Source organism: Gobio gobio (assembly GCF_949357685.1).
Source record: "Gobio gobio genome assembly, chromosome: 3".
Taxonomy (NCBI): domain Eukaryota; kingdom Metazoa; phylum Chordata; class Actinopteri; order Cypriniformes; family Gobionidae; genus Gobio; species Gobio gobio.
Genome location: NC_137099.1, coordinates 54135301 through 54155966, shown reverse-complemented (window position 1 = coordinate 54155966; position 20666 = coordinate 54135301). Strand labels below are relative to the sequence as shown.

At 37.6% G+C, this 20666-nt stretch overlaps 1 protein-coding gene across 19 annotated transcripts in view; it reads right to left on the bottom strand.

Moving 5' to 3' along the window:
- Window positions 1-20666, bottom strand: part of nfixa (nuclear factor I/Xa) — a 135099-nt gene continuing 114433 nt past the window's right edge. For 7 of the 19 annotated variants that reach the window (XM_079812715.1, XM_079812729.1, XM_079812727.1 and 4 more), the window contains 5 exons: window positions 20275-20406; window positions 16488-16657; window positions 15139-15295; window positions 8616-8710; window positions 1-2711 (listed from right to left, as the gene is read on the bottom strand). In XM_079812715.1, coding sequence (XP_079668841.1) covers window positions 2697-2711; window positions 8616-8710; window positions 15139-15295; window positions 16488-16657; window positions 20275-20406 — 569 coding nt within the window. In that variant the 3' untranslated portion in view covers window positions 1-2696. Of the gene's footprint in view, window positions 2712-8615; window positions 8711-15138; window positions 15296-16262; window positions 16339-16487; window positions 16658-20274; window positions 20407-20666 lie in introns of those variants that run through there. The other 12 variants (XM_079812726.1, XM_079812723.1, XM_079812722.1 and 9 more) reach the window with 6 other exon arrangements.

Genomic DNA, 20666 nt, shown 5'->3' with positions numbered 1-20666 from the left:
CTCGTCGTAATACATTTGCTTTTGTAAAATCGTTCCTTCAGCCCCACCCCTGAAATAGTTTAAAAACAAAAGCTTACAAATAAAACATTAAAAAAAAGATAAATGAAAAGTAAAAATGAAATTCCCCAACGCTTACAAAGACTGGGATTCTTTTTGTGGCCCTCGTGTTTAGAGTCCAGGAGCTTGCAGACTTCAACTCTTTTTGTTGTTTTTTTTTGTCTTTTTTTCACTCGCTTCGCTTTCTTAAAAATCTGAAGACAAACACAGATATCTACCCAACACATTGCACACGGCTCAGTCCACATGGAACTTTTTTCTCTCTCTCAATAATAACACTTTTCAACAGGAAACTGATACACTTGTTTCTGTTCTGAAGGTGTGTTTATGTGTTTTTGATCTGTCCGCACTGACCTGATTCGACACCTGCGCTTCTGGCGTTTGTGGGTTTAATATGTTTGGACATTTTTCCGATGACCTCACTGACTCGGGTTAAAGGTCAGAAAATAACTAGACTGCCGTAGAGCTAATTTCACAGCGGAAGAACTATACATATGTCCATTTATATATACACAGTATGATATGTTCTGGATAACATATATCTATAAATATGATGTTTGCAGTTGCTCACATGTTGTTTGCTAACCTCACGATACATATTGTACATACTTTCTGTAGCTTATACATGAAGTGAAGACCCTGAATTGCATGTAAAGGGGACACCGAGGCACTTTGATGTGTTTCAAGTGGGTGATGAAATCGTCAGCTCTCAGCCAATCAGAGTCCCTGACATGTGATCGACAGCCGGGCAGTCCAGTTATTTAGTGAGGTCAGTGGTTTCTAGTGTTTGTGTTGAAAAGGACATTTTCTTAAATTTAAATACGATGTACATTTGCATACTGTAAATAGAGGGGTTGAGTTTAAAGGCTTCCCTTTGTCCTTTAATAATGTCGGTGTGTGTCATAGTGCAATGTTTGCGTGCGTGTGTGTGTGTGTGTGTACCACTGTACTGATAGGCTAAATGAAACGGCAGCCGTCTGTAGATTGTCTTGCGAGTCAGGCTGAACCGGTGAACTGAAACAAAAAACTGAGTTGTGATGGTAAAGTTATGAACGAACTGTAAAGTGATGGAGAATGTGATCGGTAGGAAGGGCAGAGCACTGTAGACGTATTAGCGACCCCAAACATCTGGTTGCTGAATCTAGAGATTGTCCGTTTGTTCTTAACCTGTTATTCTAAAAACAAAAAACACTTTGGAAAGCACAAGTCCACATGCGGTCCGATCCGCCGGAGCGGCTACGTTATGCAAACTAAAATCGCGCAAAACCAGAAAACAAACACAAAGTGAGAGGGCGAATGTCACAATAACATGTCCAAGTCACATTTCACCACTGAATCAAAAGAAATACATTTTAGTTTGGGTCATTTGGATTTTTTTCAACTGTGAATGCATATTTTCATCCATAAGTAAACAAATTGTTTATTTAATGAACAAAAAAATATATAATAAATAATAATATGCTTTGCATTACAACGTGATAATGAGAATTAGGGTTTTTTGCATTATGGTGATGGGGCTTATTTCACAATTAAATAATTATTTTTGAATTAATTCAATGATCATATTTCTGCTTTTGGTTTCAGGGTGAAATATGACTTGGAAATGACTTTATGACATCCACCCCAAAAATGTACTGCAAAACCAAACGCAAAGTAAAGCGGAAGAAGCCCTTGTGTTCAGGGCTGACTGTCGGATCGATGGTAGTGAAGGGGTCAGCGATGGATGCGGCAAAACCCTCTGGATCATTCCAATCGATCGATTTTAAGACTCAAATCACTGGCCTTTTAATTCATAAACACTACAAAATGAAAAATGATCCTTGAGTCACAAGCTTGACATTCAGGTCACTCGTGCTTGACCCTTCCCATTCCTGTCGTCAGTGGTCTATAATGATGCTGTGATGTGCGTCGAGTGTAGTGATGTGTGTTTGTGTGTTCTATTGCTCTGCTGTGTGTATTACCTTAGAAACATGTAGCCTGACTCCACATCGCAAATCTAAGGCCAAAGCATCTGTCATCCCTTATCATTAATCATATATAGTGCATATGTTTAGGTGAATTGCACACGGTTAGTGTTATCTGTCGTTTCGCTCACAGTCTATTGCTTGTCAACGGGTGAACAGCGAGAGGGTGTCGCGTTCACACTGCACTGGAGGGCGTCACCAAGATCAGCGAATCCGGAGCCAATCGGAAGGCTCCCGCCGAGTCTCTCCGTCCAATCACACGCGTCCGTGAATGACATCATCCAGGTTGCATTTCAAATGTCCCTTTTCGATGAGTTCAACTTCCAAATAGAGTTCTGACTGGGAAGAGATGGATTTTCCTCACCATGGCGTATGACTGGCGGATGCATGAGCAAATTAAAAAAAGGTCAATGGGATTGGTCAATGTGCCGGATGCCTCAGGAACACGACAAAGACGTAGAGAGTCCTTTGGATGGTTTTCCAAACTCTCCAGACTGGCAGGGTGATGCTGAAGTTTTCCAGATTTGCCAGCGTTTCGGGAAATGTGTGTGTATTTGTGTGTGTGTGTGTGAGTGAGACTTTACAGGGGGCTTGTGGGAAAGTTCCATACTTAGCTTCGTGACTCCATTTCCAGTTTTCATTGTGGATTTTTGTCTGTGTTCATGAAAAGTCTTGTCAAAGGAACCATGACTGTAAGAAAAGGAAATGAAGGTGAGTCACTATAAAAAATACAACAGAAACAAACTAAGGGTGTGTTCACACTTGTAGTTCGGTTCGCGTGGTTCATTATTTACCACTCAGATTGGCATTTTAACACTGAACCTAAAGATACCAAACCTAAAGACATAGGGATACGTTCACAACCTGATGGTCGGCTTTTATGACGAGTTGCCTTTGAGAACTTACCAAACATCCAAAACAATGCAGTGTGATAATAAATGCGCTTGTTGTATGTGTGTAGCTACATATGATGGTATTTTGACCAGCTGAGAATTTGTGAAGAGCTTATAAAATGTGTAAAGAAATCAAAACCTCTGTCAAACACACAAACGAAGATCTGCTGCGAGGAGACGCGGTTCTGACGCCTGTACCGAACAATGATGGGCAACATCATGACTATGACAAGAAAAAACAGGTATGAGTGAGCATTCTGTCCTTTTCAGGGTTTCATCTTCCTGTTTTTGGCTCGTTTACATGTCTTTGGTCAGTGTTGCGTTCATATTTCAGTTTAACCGCACCAGAGTTTGCTTGGAAGCAGACAGAGACCCATCTTTTTTCCGCTTGTTTGGTGCGCACCAGCGTTCACACTTATTCAAATGAACCGCACAAACAGACACAATTGCACCAGGGTTCGTTTTAATCCAACCAAACATGCCAAGTGTGAACACACCCTAAATAAACCTTAGTTCAGTCTCACATTCCTGCCTAATATCTAAGATTTCTTACCAACTCATGATGAATGGGTTTTACTCACATTCATGCGATTCAAAACCCAAGACTTTCTTGCTTCCGTGAAACATTAAGGTCAAATTTTGTTTGCCGTAACAAATGTGCAATATCTGAATATCCATAGACTGGCATGAGATTAGTGAAGGAAACAGCTACAGTTATCAGCAAATAATCACTTAAATGTAATTACAATGTTCAAAAGTTTGGGGTCAGTATGATGTTTTTTTTGTTGTTGAAAGAAATCTATTCAGCAAGGAAGCGTTACATTTTTCAAAATTGACAAAATAATATTACAAAAGATTTCGGCAACACTTCAAGCCTTTGTGTACAAGGCATTATGAAAGTATTCATAATAGGGATGCACGATATACCGGCCACCATTTGGTATCGGCCGATATATGTTCCCAATAAGAACATTTGGTCGATATATTAAAGCCGATAAATAGTGGATTTTTTTCCTTCAGCTGAGACACTTCAGATGCGCACTGTTCACATGATGATGGTTTTGAATTGCTTGAAATATGATTGGAATCAATTCAAAAAAGGAAAATACAGTTCTGTCATAAAGGCTACATAAAATTATATGAAAATTCTGATTTAGATTTATCGGCCAATATATCGGTTATCGGCTTTCAAGTATAACGAGTTATCGGTTATCGTATCAGCCAAACATTTTTTCATATCGGTGCATCCCTAATTCATAATGTACGTTATAATGCATTATATGTTTTCATAAATAATTGTAACCATAGTTAAAATTAACTATAATATTTGCTTGTGAAATTGGTTGCTTGTCATGTATTTTAACTACAATTTCTAAAGGTGTCACTACCAGCCAGGAAATGTAATCTTAGATCATATGGGCAAATCATGTATGATATCCCACGAACGTGAACTGTTTTCGGTGAAAGTGCGTTAAAAGGTTTTGCACCTTTTTCCTGGTATAAATTGCAGAAACAGCTCAAATTTGCGTATCTACCGACAATGACACAGTTTAAAACTAGGATAAAGGACTATTTGAGTACTAAATGCACATGTGATGTTACTGGTGATTATGTTGAGATGATGTTAAATTGCCAAATGTCTTTTTCGGTTATATATGTGTATATGTTTTTTTTAATAGTAGGAACCACTATTCTGCTGTCTTGGCCAGGACTCCCTTGAAAATTAGTTTTAGGATTATTTCCAGGTAAAATAAAGGATAATACAAATTTAAAAAAAAAAACCTAAGTGTTACAATGTATTATAATAATTATTCATGAGAACATACAATGCGTTAATTAGGTGTATTACAAGACATGATAAACGCATTATAATTGAATGATTTCTGAAGGATCATGTGACACTGAAAACTGGAGAAATGCTGAAAATTCAGCTTTGATCACAGGAATAAATTACACTTTAAAATATAACAGTTATTTTAAATTGTAATAATATTTCACAATATTACTAGCCTTGGTGACTCTTCTTTTAGAAACCTTGCCAACCCCAAACATTTTAAAGGTAGTGTACATAAAAAAACTTTTCCACTCTTGGAATTCACAATTTAAAATTTCCTTGAGATTTCCAGGTTTCAGGCAGAAAGTCATGTGGTTTTGGAATGACATGAACAGTACAGTGCATGCAAACATTTCGCAGACAGAATTTACACAGTTGAGAGAACCATTTTCTATCAGTGTACAGCACACGATTCAGAGGAGACACGGTGACAGTTCTCAGAATAACCACTAGAGTACAGTGGACGCACTTCTGAACACTCGTACTACAGACCAGCTCAGAGAGCTCAATGTCGCTGTGTTTATGTCACTGATTCCCCTGGCAAAACAAATGGTTAAACAATGATGGTATCTGAAGAGAAAAACAAGACTTATTGATGTTTCGAGTTACTAGAAGTTTAACTTCTAAAATCTGAGGACCCCTGTGGGACCCATTTTATCTTTATGTTTCTTTCTCGCTGTAATCCTCGCCAGTAGTGTCCATCCTTTTTCTTAAGTTCCCTCCTGTTGAAGTTCATGTTAAACTACCTATGACATCATGTCTGGTTGCTGAGGGCAACCAGACAGTCGGGACGTGACACTCTCTCGCTCGCTCTCCCCTTTGTCAGACTTTCTCTCTTGCATAGATCTGCATGTTAAAAGTACTTTTAACACATGTGAACTAGATCAATGCTCAGTCCGTCACAGCACATCCATCCGTAATATTTAAAAACTGTATTACTCGCCAGTCAGTAAGTTAAAGATGGCCCACACTGTGAGCTAAAGTTGAGCTAAACTTTTTTCCTCAGTTGAAATGTTACAACCAGAAGTTTACTAGGATTCATTAAAGACTTTTCTCCCTGCAGAACTCCATGTGGCGGCACATATGTGGAATATTCTTTGCAATGAGGAAGAAAATCACAATGGGTCTTCTTCACAGTTTTGTGACAGGTGGCGTTTATACAAGAGACAGAGACTGACTAATCTCATTTATAATAGAGCTGCACATTAATCTGTGCAGTCATAATTCCAAAGCTATAAGGACAATATATACGTGTATATATACAACATATGCCTATATTAGGGCTGCACGACATATAATTTTAGCATTGATATTGCAATGTGAGCATCCGCAATAAGTCACATCGCAGGATGCGTGATGTGAAGTATAGGGATCGTAGTTGATCCATGATTTGCGGATTAATTACAAAGTTGAACCATCGTAGAGCAAAACTGTATCATTTGCATGTGCTTTTAAGTCCTGTCAGTTTAAACATCAAGTGCAAGACTTGACGTGAACACAGAATTCAGTTCCCTTTCTCATCCTTTTGAGTTTAAACGGAAATACACACGCAAAATTAAGTCAAAGTGCCTCAGCAAGTATTGGCGTAAACACAGTCGGTTATGTGTTATGTGAGAAAGAAAATGGATGCGTGTCATTGTATTGGATCCATGCATTCGTCTTAAAGTGACAGCAACAGCTGTTTGTGTCACCAATGTTAATCGAACAACAAAAGAGAAAGAGGAAATCACTTTTTTGGCTTTAACAAAGATCAACTGTATTAATTCATTAATTATATTAGTTATACTTTATTTATACAGTTAATACTGTTATTCTACATTTGATTATTCAATTTCTGTACTTGAATACTGTTAGATTTACCTGAAAAACATAAAGCTGTGCCTATTTCATTAGGTCTCTGTTCTATTGTATTTATCTATGCTTGTAATTTGTTTATTATTTTCTATGCCTCTACAAAATCACCCCAATCATCCTAGAATTATTAATTCTTTAAAAATAGAGCTATTTAAATCATCTGGTGAAATTGCTTTCATATCGTAATATATATATAGCAGGAAAACAAAATATCACAATGTAGGTCTTTTCCAATATCGTGCATCTATATATATATAGGTGCACGATAAGAAATATATACAGCACTAATATATATATATATATATATATATATATATATATATATATATATATATATATATATATATATATATATATATATATATATATATATATATATATATATATATATATATATATATATATATATATATATATATATATATATATATATATATATATATTAGTGCTGGGGAAAAATTAATCGTGATTAATCGCATCAAAAATAAAAATTTGTGTTTACATAATATGTGTGTGTGTACTGTGTATGATTATTATGTAATATAAATATTTCTTAAATATATACATGCATGTGTGTGTATTTATATATACATAATAATTATACACAGTACACACACATATATATTATGTAAACACAAACTTTTATTTTGGATGTGATTAATCACGATTAATTTTCCCCAGCACTAACATATATATATATATATATATATATATATATATATATATATATATATATATATAAAAGTTTGGGGTCAGTAAGTTTAATTTTTCTTTAAATAATTTTATTCAGCAAGGATGCATTAAATTGATTTAAAAAAAAAAGTGATTTATAATGTTACTAAAGATTTCTATTTCAAATAATTGCTGTTCTTTTGAATTTTCTATTCATCAAATGTCATAAAAATGTTTTCTACCAAAATATTAAGCAGCACGACTGTTTACATATAATAATCATAAATGTTTCTTGAGCATCAAATCATCATAATAGCATGATTTTTGAAGGATCATGTGACACTGAAGACTGGAGTAATGATGCTGAAAACTCAGCTTTGATCACAGGAATAAATTACATTTTACAATATATTAAACAGTTCTTTTATATTGTAATAATATTTCACAGTATTACTGTTTTTACTTTTAAAAAGAAATCAAGACACCAAACTTTTGAACGGTAGTGTATAAAATCGTACTCAAAGTATTGCAAAACAGACTTTCACAGCTGGTAAATGTCCTAAATTCACCCACCATCAACAGATGCAGTAAAAAGTATGTTTTGGACCCTGCAAGTGTGTCAGTGTGTAGGGGATTTACGATACAAAGAAGAGGACAATGTAACGCCATACTTACTTACATAATAAATCTGATGAATCATAAGACATTTGGTTTTGGAGTCAGTGAGGAGGAGGAAATGATTGTTTCCATGTGTATGGTCTCATTGGTAGTGCTTGTGGTTTTTGTAGCTGGTGCGAGTGGGAACACGGCCACAAAATCCATTTGACATGAGCAGCGTGTCCCTCAGCAAACCCCCAGAGAGCCGCTGACTGCTACCAACCACACCACTTAACAGCGCTCAGACCCACTGTACTCGCTGATCAAAAACACATGATTGATGGATGGACTGAGCAGCCTGCTATTTTCAATTTAAAGGAATATTCTGGGGTATTTTCAACCGAATGTCTATGCACCGCATCTTTAACATGATGCCGATTACCACAGACTCATCCCTCAGTGTGTATAAACAAACAGGACATGCATTTACAGTAAACACACTTTCATTAGAAGCCTACCAGACATGCAGGCCCAAGGGTTTAAACGCAGAAATGTGCAACTCGTATGTGTGTTCGGATGAAATCGAAATGGGCGAAATGCTCCCCGCTTGCCTGCTAAGCTTCAATTGAAAGTGTATTTACTGTAAACATGTTTCCCATTTGTTTATACACATGCTGTCTGTGCTAGGCTAATCAACAGCACGCCACACGTGTCCCTAAAGCAAGTCTGCGTGTGTGCATGTACCTGAGTCTGCTGTGGGATGTTCAGAAAGTTGTTGTCCCGTGATCCGATGCCGACAAACCTGTTGGAAGCTGTGGAGCCTGGCGCTGGGTATGCTGCTGGGACACACACACACGTCTGTCAGCATTCACAGCTGTGATTTATCGGCTTGTATTGTAAAGATTTCAAGCTCATTTTTTAATTACTGGCACTAAAATAAACATGTGGCTTGAAGTGTGGACTATTGGCACTATATGCAATTGCAATCTGTTTGTTTGAGTGAACCAAGCAATATTATATTCCTCCAATACCAGGACCGCATTTCTAGGACAATAGTTTGTGATAGCAACACCTAGTCAATTCTACCAAAACAGAGGAGACCTGAATTAAATCTAAAATAAACAGATGCAAAAAGTACACCCATGGAATGATTACATTTTTATTACCTTTCCAACTCATATTTAACGTAAGAGCAGGAGCGACCATCTTAAATTTGGGTAACACTTTATTTTAAGGTGACGTAGTTACACGTTACTACATATACTTACTATAGCAATAACAGCAAATTATGCATAATTACCAAGCGGCAACCTCACGCGGTCTCTCTAGAAACCAACATGGAAGTGACTTAAACTGTAATTCATCAACTGGCCACTAGACTCCAAAAGGGAGTCAAATCCGTATCTCCCCCATGTTAAAATGGCCACCTTTACAGCAGAAAAAAATGTGTTTACAGCCTGGTACAACAAGTGATTTTGGTCTATACAGCTAATTTTACCCTTCATGACAACTGTGAGGGGGGTGATTTTTTTAATAACTCATCAATTTAAATTATATTAAGCCTTAAAGTTCTGCATAATTAAGGGGGCGTTGCCACTTGAGTGACAGGTGGATTGATGGTCGAGCTAGGTGGGCGTGGTTTCAGAAACCAGGCACCTCAGCTCCACCCACGTCCCGCTTCTTTGCCCATTTTCAGTTATCTGGGAGTGACTCGCGGTGATGCACTGCCAATGTTAATTTTGACAGCAAAATTTGATTTAGTTTTAGTCATAGTCTTTTGACTAAAATGCCAATTAGTTTTAGTCATATTTCAGTCACCTGAATTGTTTTTAGTTTTAGTCGACTAAATATCATAAGATTTTAGTCGACAAAATCTACAGTAGATTTAGTCTCCTAAAATCTTATGAGTTTAGTTAAATTGTAATACATTAAGCATTTCATAACCGACTGTCACTTGAACTGACATTTTGACATCATTTTGTTTTTGACATTAAAAATACACGAAAGAGCTCAAATCACTTTTTTTCTTTAAAAAAAAAAAAAATATCTATATCGTTTTTATAACTTTGTATTTCTGCTTTAGTTAGTAGGCCATATCAGGTTAAGCTAAAGCTTCAAATAAGTTTATTTTTTTATTTTATTTCAGTTAACATTTATTTAATTTCAAGTAATGAAGATTTTTAGGTAACTATTATAACCCTGATACTTTGAAACTTTATTGAATATGTGTCAAATACTGGTCTTTCCTCCTGACTATGAATTAAATGGGAATTAAATTAAATACAGTTTATTGTGTAACCAAAAACGAATATATAATGCGTGACTTTTAATTGCAAACAAGCTCGAAATACACATTGACTCTTATTTTGAAATGTCTGTGCCTTACAGTTGCAGGAGCTCATTCAATTCAGGAGATAAAATATTCGTTGTTACAACCGTCTAAAACATATTACTATATAAACATGGTAAAGTAAACATTGTCATTATTCATCAGCATTAGTTCATAAACAATTGCCTAGCATAAACGTGCGCTATTCATTGATTGTGAGCCGCTCTGGAGCGCTGGATTGGGGATGAGTGAGCCTGTAGAAGCGCAACAGCGCCGTGTTTTCCAGTGGTTAGATCAGCACGCTCAAATCAAATGTGCGCATCTGTTACACAGGACATCAGGGCTGCGTTCAGCCCCTACAAAACGTTGCAAAACGTTTTTTAAACGGAAACGGTGCTGCGTTGAACACCCTGTTCTGTTGACGCAAGAGATGTAACTATGGCAGCCGAGAAGGCCATTCTTTGTGTTCTTCTCGAGGAATTTTCGGAGCCTGATGAAATCGAAATAAATACTTGTTTAATACTGTAAAATACATGCAGGCACTGCCCTTACCGTCCAGAATAAAAGACAACATCCCAATCCCATTTAATTAACCTTTTTTTTATCTCCTGGTAATTTTATTTTATTTCTAGTTCTTACTTTTTTAATAGCTTGTATTTTCTTTCTCATTTTTATGTAAAGCACTTAATTACCATATATGAAATTTGCCTTGTAATGAAGCTAAAAATATAAATAAATACATCATCATGTTGATATATATGCTGTATTTTTTTTACGACAATCATGTCTTCTAATATCTTCAATTGTTGCGTATACTGATCTGTTGTAAACATCTTTATCCATTTGTAAACATCTTCACTTGGACCCATTGTGAGAGCTGTCTCTTTAATACCGCGTGGTTTATGTACATGTTGCTGCTGATTGGACTGACATTTTTGACACACCCACCAAACGAGATCAAACGCATCTCAAATCCGTTGCACACCGTTGCACACTGTTTCCAGGAAACATGACGTTCAACCGGAAACCGTAGCAAAACGTTGCGCACCGGTTTGAGCTTTGAACGTGCCCCAGTTCTGACTGGATCTCTTCCCTAATCGTCCCTCCCTAACATTTTCGTCTCGTTTTTATTTGTTGACGAAAATGACAGTTGATTTGTCATAACTAGTGTTGGATGACAAAAACTTTTATTTAGTTATCGTCTCGTTTTTGTCAGTGAAAAAAGGTTGTTGACGAAAATTATTCGTCAACGAAATTAACACTGCTGCCAAGATGGCACTTGCTCTTCAAAAACCTACTTCCATATATTTTTTTTAGTAAAACTAACCTAAACCCAGTGCTCGAAGTGGGCCGGTAATCTGTAGCGTACCCTCACTTTGTCTTGTGTACCGGCACTTCTCACATGTTGCTGGTACTTGCACCGAAACATAGAATCAGGCTATTAATTAATTATATACATCGTGCGTTTTGAGATTTTATAAGCTATACGAACCGAACAGATCAAATATCTGCGCAATAGCCCAATTGTTTGATTTTGCAAGCGTGCAAATCACCGTAGGCGCATTCAACATCGCACTTCAAAAATGCGATGAGATTTGCTCAATGTGACATCCTTTCAAATTCTATTGAGAATGTTCCTGAGAAAGTCGAACATTATCTAAAACAGCCACTAAATGACTGAAGAAAAGAGGGGAAAACATCATCCTGCACCAAGAAAGCTTTTTAAACTACTCATGACCACCTTTACTAGAATTTATCACATTCTATTGAGGTAAATTTGGAGTAAATTGTTGTAGAATTTATAATAGATAATCTGTTAGGGGAACTGTTGTAGCTATAGTTTCTAAATGAGTAGGTTGCCATTATTATTAAATGCTTTAGATAAAATAAAATAAAGAAAAAACACCAACATTGGCCATAGCATTGTAATGAGGACCATCAATGGTCTTGCATGTAATGTCTTCCAAATGCTACAGTTAAACAATTACAAGAACTGTTACCTTTTCATAAGTTAGAATCAAGAGCATTAAAGTCTGGATCTTCTTGAATTATTGACTTAACTATTGGTTTTCCCCATGTGTAAAATGTGTGCTGCTAATGCCAACAGATATTAGGGAAATCCAAAGACATGACAGGAAATTAACATTATAATCAGTATAAGAACATTTTAAGTAAAGATCGTTTGACTTCTCAAGGCACTTTGTAAGCAAGTTGTTAACTATAGGCTACTTTATTGCAGTCATGGTCACAACCAACTTGTGTGGACTATTTAACAAAAAATGCCCCATTGGGGAGTACCGGCACTTCATTTTTTACACTTCAAGCACTGCCTAAACCAAACCCTAACTCTATAGTAAGTACATGTAGTTAAGTAATGTTACTTATTAGAGTAATAAGTACAATGTAACTACATCACCTTAAAATAAAATGTAACCTAAATTTGAATATTTAAGGCTTTCGGTGTCACATGCAGGCATCTCCAGTTATTTTAGCTGTGCAAAAACGGTTCATTATGGTGATTGACGTCGTAAAGTGGTATTTGTTTTTGTATTGTTTTCATTTATTTACATACTGATAAACACACTGGTTTGTAGCGCAAACAGTTTTACTGTTTACTGCACTTTGTTAAGTCGGTCACAAACCAGATGAGAAGCGCCTATTGAAAAGTCTCATGTCGTACATACACAGAAAATATCTCGTTTCTGTGTTGAAAAATACTTTAAGGTCTTTCTTTCCATCTAAACTGAATTTAAAACCCGCCTATAGGGCCTCATATATTGAAACAAGTTAGGTTAAATATTTCGGGAGGGTTACCAATGGTTGTGTTTAGGGTTGGGGGTTGGTTAAGACAATATATATATTACATTTAAACAGTTTGAAAATGAATAATTCATATACAGAATTGAATAGTAAGAGCTCTAAAATAGTATAAACTGCTAATACATACAAAAAAGTGTCCTAGAAATGCGGTCTCACTCAAATCAAGGAGTCAAGAGTCAAGGTTTGGCTGGTTACCGCCAGTTTGCCTTCTGCTGCCTTTAATGACACAGCTCAGGATAGTCAATATTGAAGGGCTTGGCATTGAGAACCCATAATCAAACATAAGCAAGCGCACCAGCCAAAGAACTGCCACCGAGATGAATGGGAATGCTAATGGATAGATTTCTCTAGGTATTATAGTCCTTGGACCAATGGCAGACAGGATGAGTGCTTGAAATATGCTTGAAATCATTTTTCAATTCAGTTTTGTGCTGCTGGTTGTGCAGAAATCACATTTATTTATTCATTAACCGATTTATAGAGAATGTATAATTTTCATTGGAGCCATGATAACTATATTTGCCTGGTCAATAAGTGCTAAAGGTTTTCAGGAGGATTTGACTGCAACAAATAAATAAATCAAACTTTCAGTTGAAAATTTCAATTTTAAATTCAAAATTCACGACTGTTGTGTGAAGTAGGAGGGAGGATTTAAATGGAAAAAATACAAACTTTCAGTTTAAAATTCACTTCCAAATTCAAATGTCAAATTCAGGGCAGTTGTGTAAAATAGGAAGGACGATTTGAATGGGGGGAATCAAACGTTCAGTTGAAAACGGCAAAATTTAAGGAAAAAAATTTAACTTCACTTTCAAATTCAAATTCAGGGCAGTTGTGCGGAGTGGACTCCATGAGATAAGAGATGTTAATGAGACTGAGTGTGTTTGCAAGTATGTGAATGTGTGTGTGTGTGTGTGTGTGTGTGTATGTGATTGTCTGAAATATGACTGAAAAAGGCTGTTGTGTGTAAAAGCACCGAAAGATGGAAGGTAAAAACAAAAAAAAATGGAGGGATACGACAGGTTGAGACCGATACACCATTCCATAGATATGAAATGAACGGATGAGAAAACACAGTAAGAAAAAGAACACTCATGTGTGAGAAGGGAGAAAAAGAAGGGATGGTCTTCTGAAAGGTTTCGCTCGACCAGGCTCCTCCTTTTGCCCACCCGCCCTGCTGACAGCACCCGACACACACACATCCCAAGCAAAGACCCACAACCCAGTGCCGCCCGCTCTCACACACTGCCAGACACATCACAAATCCCTTCACCTGCACGTCTACACACATTTCCTTTTTGTATTTATCTTGATGTGTCAATGGAAAGGCGCTTAATGTGGGGGCGTCATTTTTTTTTTGTTTGTTTGTTTGGAGTCCATGCCAGCTGCCCTGAATTTGATCTCTTGAAGGAAGAAAAGAAAGAAAGAAAAATGAAAAGTGAGAGCGATGAGGAGGGAGGCTGATCTATGGGAATGATTGGCTGTTTTGTTTTTGTTTTTTCTGCTTTGTTTTAGCCAATGAGAGGCAGCAAAGTGTCTCCATCCCCATTCAATTGCAAAAGTCTGTGACTGATAGCAATCGGATAAATAAATGGAAAAGCAGGATGAAAAGGGAATTGAATGAGGAAAATGAACAAAGAAAAAAGTCAGATGGAGGAGAGCAGGGCATCTAAAGCCAGAAATATACTTTACGCAAGTATGCAAATACAAACAGGAATGCTTAGTCTGGTACTGTACATTAAAGTGTGTGTTAACATTTCAATACTCAAGGGGGCGCTAGAGTTTGCTAAAAATATCTGTACCACTAAACCTGTTATTTTACTATCCAAATAGCTAGATATAAACGTAAACAGTTTAACTAACATTTACAGAAAACGGACCGATATTTTAAGCAAATGCTCGCTATGTGCTCAGAAAATTTTGGGAACGCATTAACAGGCGAAATGAAACTTGTGTAGCTAGAACTGTCTGCGTTGGTGTACTTGCGTAGGGTATGTTTCGGCCCAAATAGTCAAAAATCGTGGCCCTATCACTCAAATTGATGAGTTGTTTTTAGCGCAGCGGTAATGGGGCGATTTCGAGGGCTCTGGTGGGTCTGGTGCTTGAGCGGACACTTACAGGGCGAGGCCGGGGAGCCGACTCCGCTCTCGGGGTGTGTGTGGCTGGGTTTGTGCTCGGACAGGGGGAGGGGCATCGGCACCGGCCGCGCTACCGGAGGAGGAGGAGGTGGCAGTAAGAAGGAGCCGGGCAGTTTGTTCTGACCGCTCCCGTTAGGCTGCAGATACACACACACACACATACAGATGGTGAGGGGGTGAAAGAGGCACACACACACACACACACAGATACAGAAATGTGGAGGCGTGCAATCACAAAAGTGAGATTGGAATGTTACAAACGTACAAAGACATTGAAAACTTAATAAACATACACATATACTGAGTTATTAAAGTGTCATATAACATCAAATTTAAGTTCGGATCAGTTTTGAAAGAGGATAAAACTGCAGTCCAACTACATCTATTTCACACACTGAACTTTTGCTAAACTCTGATTTGCAGTCTCAGTTTTTTAATCATGTTACTGCATTTTATTTATAAAACAAAAAGGCAGGCTTTGCAGTTCTCTCCCACCTACATAAGACTAATATTAAATGTTTGTATCATTTAATTATTATTTGAATGTAATTATTTTTATATAATAATTTAATTATTACTAATTCAATATGTATATTTTTTATAATTCATATAATAAGAGTGAATGTTGCTCTGAGAAGGACATAAAAGCATCATAACAGTAGTTCACATGACACAATAGCTTTGTATGAGGAACAGATTTCAGTTTTAGTGGCTACTCCAAGAAAACCGTCACTAAAATATCATGTGTTCATGCGTTTAATCACAAAAAATATGATTATAGACAATGGAAGGCAAGATATTGTCGGTGAATAACTTCAATTTCAGCTATGGTATGACTTGAGATATAGTGCATACGTTGAATGGATTATATTTACTATGCTTTTTTTTTGTGATTTTCATAAATGAAGTTTCTCCTTATTTGGGGGATATATAACGTTTTTTAAGCTTGGCAGTGGTGCAAAGAAAACATGCTTAATGACTAAACTGATATGGTTTATAATGTGTCCTGCACCACTTTTTCGACCATTTACAGGTTGTTAACACATCTATGTCATGTCCACATGATGAACCCTTAATTTTAAAAATGTAACATCTGTTTTGAAAAATATATTTTAGTGTTTCATGACACTTTATAAGGAATGAGAGGATGAAATCAAACTCAAAACATGAAAAACGGAGACTGTCAAGTGTTAGATAATGGAGAGAAAGAGAAAGGAAGAAAAGAGAAAGAGAGAGGGACTTTAGCAGAGATGTGTGTCAGTGTTGTGTGTGTGTCCTGTCCACTGGTGCTGTTTGAATCATGATGGTGTGTGTGTGTGTGTGTGTTACCTGTGCCCCCGGCTGCCCCGAGCCGTCAGCACAGACGAACTGGACGAACTCTTTGAGCGGGTCCTGATGGTGGTGATAGCGGATGGTGGGGTGGGTGAAATATGGACTGGACTGCTGGATGATGGAGGGAGCAGGGAAATGAAGTGCAGAGGCTGAGGCACGCGGACTCCCTGAGAAAGAGAGAGACAGAGAAAGAGTGAGCGATATGTGTGTGAGATACACAGTGTATTGGGATATTAGCATTTGTATGTATGTGCGTGTGTGTTCATATAAACCTAAATTCTTCAAACTCGTCCCTCTTCAAATAATGCCCTTTCCTTAAAGGAATAGCTCACCTAAAAATTTACATTTTGAATTGACCCGCATTGAAACCCAAAATGAGGCATAAAGCTGCTGCTGCTTTCCATATAATGAAAGTGAATGGAGGCTTTTTAAAACCTCTTTAAAGACTTGTACATTTTTATTACAAATGGTGCCTTTTTAGACCAAGTAGGACAAATATTTGCAGTAAATTAATTAAAATTTCAATGGAAATATCATATGCTACCACTCAAAAGTTTGGGGTCAGTAAGAATGTGTTTCTTTTAAAATCTTCTTTTTGAAAGAAGTCTCTTCTGCTCACCAAGGCTGCTTATTTGATCAACAATACTGTAACATTTTGAAATATTATTCCTATTTAAAATAACTGTTTTCTATTGTAATATATTGTAAAATATAATTTATTCCTGTGAATCATCATTACTCCAGTCTTCAGTGTCACATAAATCATCCTGATATTTATAATATACAGTCAAACCAAATTCTATTCAGACACCTTCAACATTTTCTCACATTATCACAGTTTATTCGCTATAGTTTAGAAAATGGTAAGAAAATATGACAAGAGCTGTGTCAGAACAAATTCATCTTGATAATGTCAGATAACTTTGATAGAAAGGGATGTAATGGATTACAATCAACCAATCAGCTGTTGAATTTAAGTACACATTTAGAAAATACTAATTTAGATCAACCAATGTCCAAGCAATGCCTCATTTTGTTCAGTCTGTGGTGTAAAAGGTCACATTAGCATTTAAAGAAAAAAAACACGGTCAGGTCAAAGTGTCTGAATCATTTTGGTCCCAGATGTTTTATCAATTTTCCTGCTAGTCCACTGTATGAAGAATTTTTGGGGTAAAATATGTCTCAGTTTACTTTATTTTGCTATCCTCACTTACATAAATTAACTATAGTGTACTGCACCGTGCTAAAAAATTATATCTGGTATCTGAATAATTTTTGGTTTGACTGTATATGATGCTCAAGACACATTACATATTATTATTATCAATTGCTCTACATCATATTTTTGTGGAAAACTCGAAAGAAGCATTCATTTGGAATATAAATCGTTTGTATGTATTTACTACTTTTACTACTACTTTTTACTACTTGGTCACTTTTACTGCTGAATAAAGAAATAAAGCACATAAGTTAAATGGACTAAAATAACAGTACATGTTTGCAACCCATTCACTTCTGTCGGATGGAAAAGAGCAGCATGGACATTTTGAGTAACATCTCTTTTCCTCATCCACGTAAGAAATATAAGTCATACAGGTTTGGTAAGACACGGGGATGAGTAAATTCATTTTTGGATATACTGTTTCTATAAATGCCATTTTCACCATCCTCTCTTTCCTCTCTTTATCTATCTCATCCTGTCCCTCTTTTTTTGTCTATCTCTAACTCCCTCTTTTTCTCTAGTCTTTCTTTTTTTTTGGTGGTTCTTAATCTCATTAGGTACTGGGCAGGAGCCAGGCGCTATGGGGTGCCAACAAACACACACACACACACACACACACACACACACACACACACACACACACACACACACACACACACACACACACAAATGCACTCATAAACGCCCTCACACACACACACACACACAAACAAAAACGGTATCTTCTCAATCTCCACAAGAGTTATTCATCACTCACAAAAGCAAACCACAGTATCTCTTTCACAACAGCGGCCAACATCCATCCATAACTCACACAAACACATTAGAAACGGCAGTCTTTCTCATATGCACACGCATTCTGCCCTCTTCCCCCGGCCTAACGCAAACCTTGCTTTTTCCACTGTCTCGACTCTGCATAAACATTCTAACCAGAAGCGTCTGCCGGAGAAAAACTTCCATAATCACACGCACGTATAATCCATTTAAAGCTGCCGCTCTCGGTCCCGCTGACCTTTACTTGATTAGGCCTCGCCGGCTGCAGCCGGACCCGGACGGATAGGAATTCCGCCATTTCCCAGGGCCATCGGATGGGATTAAACATCCGGGACGTCAGGGAGAACACGGGAGGGAGCTTTGAACCGCTCTCCTTTGGGTGGGAATGGAGACGTTTCGAGTGGCCTGTGAGAGTGCAGTCTTAATGCCTCTGAATATCATCGGGATTTTCATGGCGTTCCGAACACACGCCTGCCAAGAAAGAGCCCGATAAGAGCATCATCCCCCACATGCACACGCTCTCCTTTGCATTTCGTCCTGTGCCAACATGAATGACAGCATGCCTGTATAACAAGCAACATGCTCGCTGGCTAATTTTAAAAACGGAGAGAGCGAAACGTACAGTTTTTATACGATTCTCTTGGTCACGCATCTGTTACGCATTGGGAAGCTTTCTAAACATTCCCCCATGGCTTCTCCCATTTGTGTCTCCGTCCCTCTCCTTTCTCTTTTCTTCAACCGCAAATAGTCTCTGGTGATTCACAAGGAAGTTGAAATGTGAATGTTTGAAATGAGAACAATATGAGCGAATCAAGAACTCAACTCTCTGTCGTTCTGCACGCTCTTCTTTAATGATTAAATGAGCACCATTTATCACAAACGTCTTGGAAATGGTGAAAATGTAGCATTAAATCAAATACCTTCAGTACGGATTCTGGTTCTGTATGGTTCTTCTTGAGTGTAAAGTAGAATGCTAACTTATATGAAACAAAAAACGGTCTTACAAGCCTTCAGTGCGACATAACGCAGCGTCCTATGTATATCGTATAGGTGTATCGTCCAGTCAAACAGGACAAAAGTAATAACTTGCAAGTCCAACTGCTCTGAGTTGATTCATAAGTATTTTTGGTTCTCTAAAAATAACTGACTCATAAGAGTCATTTGTTTGGGAATTGGACTACCCTGTCCAATTCCGTGTTTTTCACACTGAAGATTTTCGTCCACAATGGTCAAAGAATGAATGAAATTCATTAAAATCAGATAAGAATCGATACCTGGCCCCAACCCAAGCAAGAGCTTTAAAACGGCACAGTATGTGAGGTTTCACAGAACATCTTGGATGTGGTTTCTACATACAACGACACATTTAATTCGCTTAAAATGAATAAAACGTAGGTCACACATTTAAAGAAACATGAGGACATTTCCACCAAACACACTTGAAAATGGAGGGAAAAGCTGCGGATGAAATGATGATGAGAGAAGAGAGGAAAAGATGGAGAGCAAGAGGGTTTGAGGATGGATGGTGTCGTTCATGAACTGTGGCAGCTCCTTACTCTCTCTGTCTCTCTGCCCAGCCAATCAGAGGTCTCCATCAATAACTCGCCACCGTTTAGAGCCAATCAAACGCCACCGAGGGCAATTTTGGACTAGTGTGGTGCCATGACGGGACTTTTGGACCAATCAGAAGCCTACGCTGCAATCTAATACTTTAAATCCCTCCTTTCCCCCTCCATTCTCTCTCTCTCTCTCTCTCTCTCTCTCCCTGCTGGAGTGTGTCTGTCTCACCTGGTCTCACGCCTGCCAGCATGGGCAGCGGGTGGTGTGTGAAGGCCATTCGGGGGGACCTCGTCTGTGCTGACAGGGCGCTGAAATCGAATTTCCCCGCTGGCTTCTTTAGAGACCCAGGAGAGGACAGCCCTGCCAGAAACCACACGTCAACAACAACAACAGCAGCAGGGCACAGCACACACCAATCAAACACTCGCTGACTAGCTCAACTAACTATCTTAAATGAGCATTTCTGGTTTTTGACGGGAGGGGACTGATTTATGACAAACTAAATGAGCCTGTTCACTTGTTTCGAGGTAATCGTCTGTCTTCTCACGCTGACGAATGGAACAAATCAAAATGGGCGGTATGAACAAAAACTTTATTACTATATGCTGGTTATTTTTGCA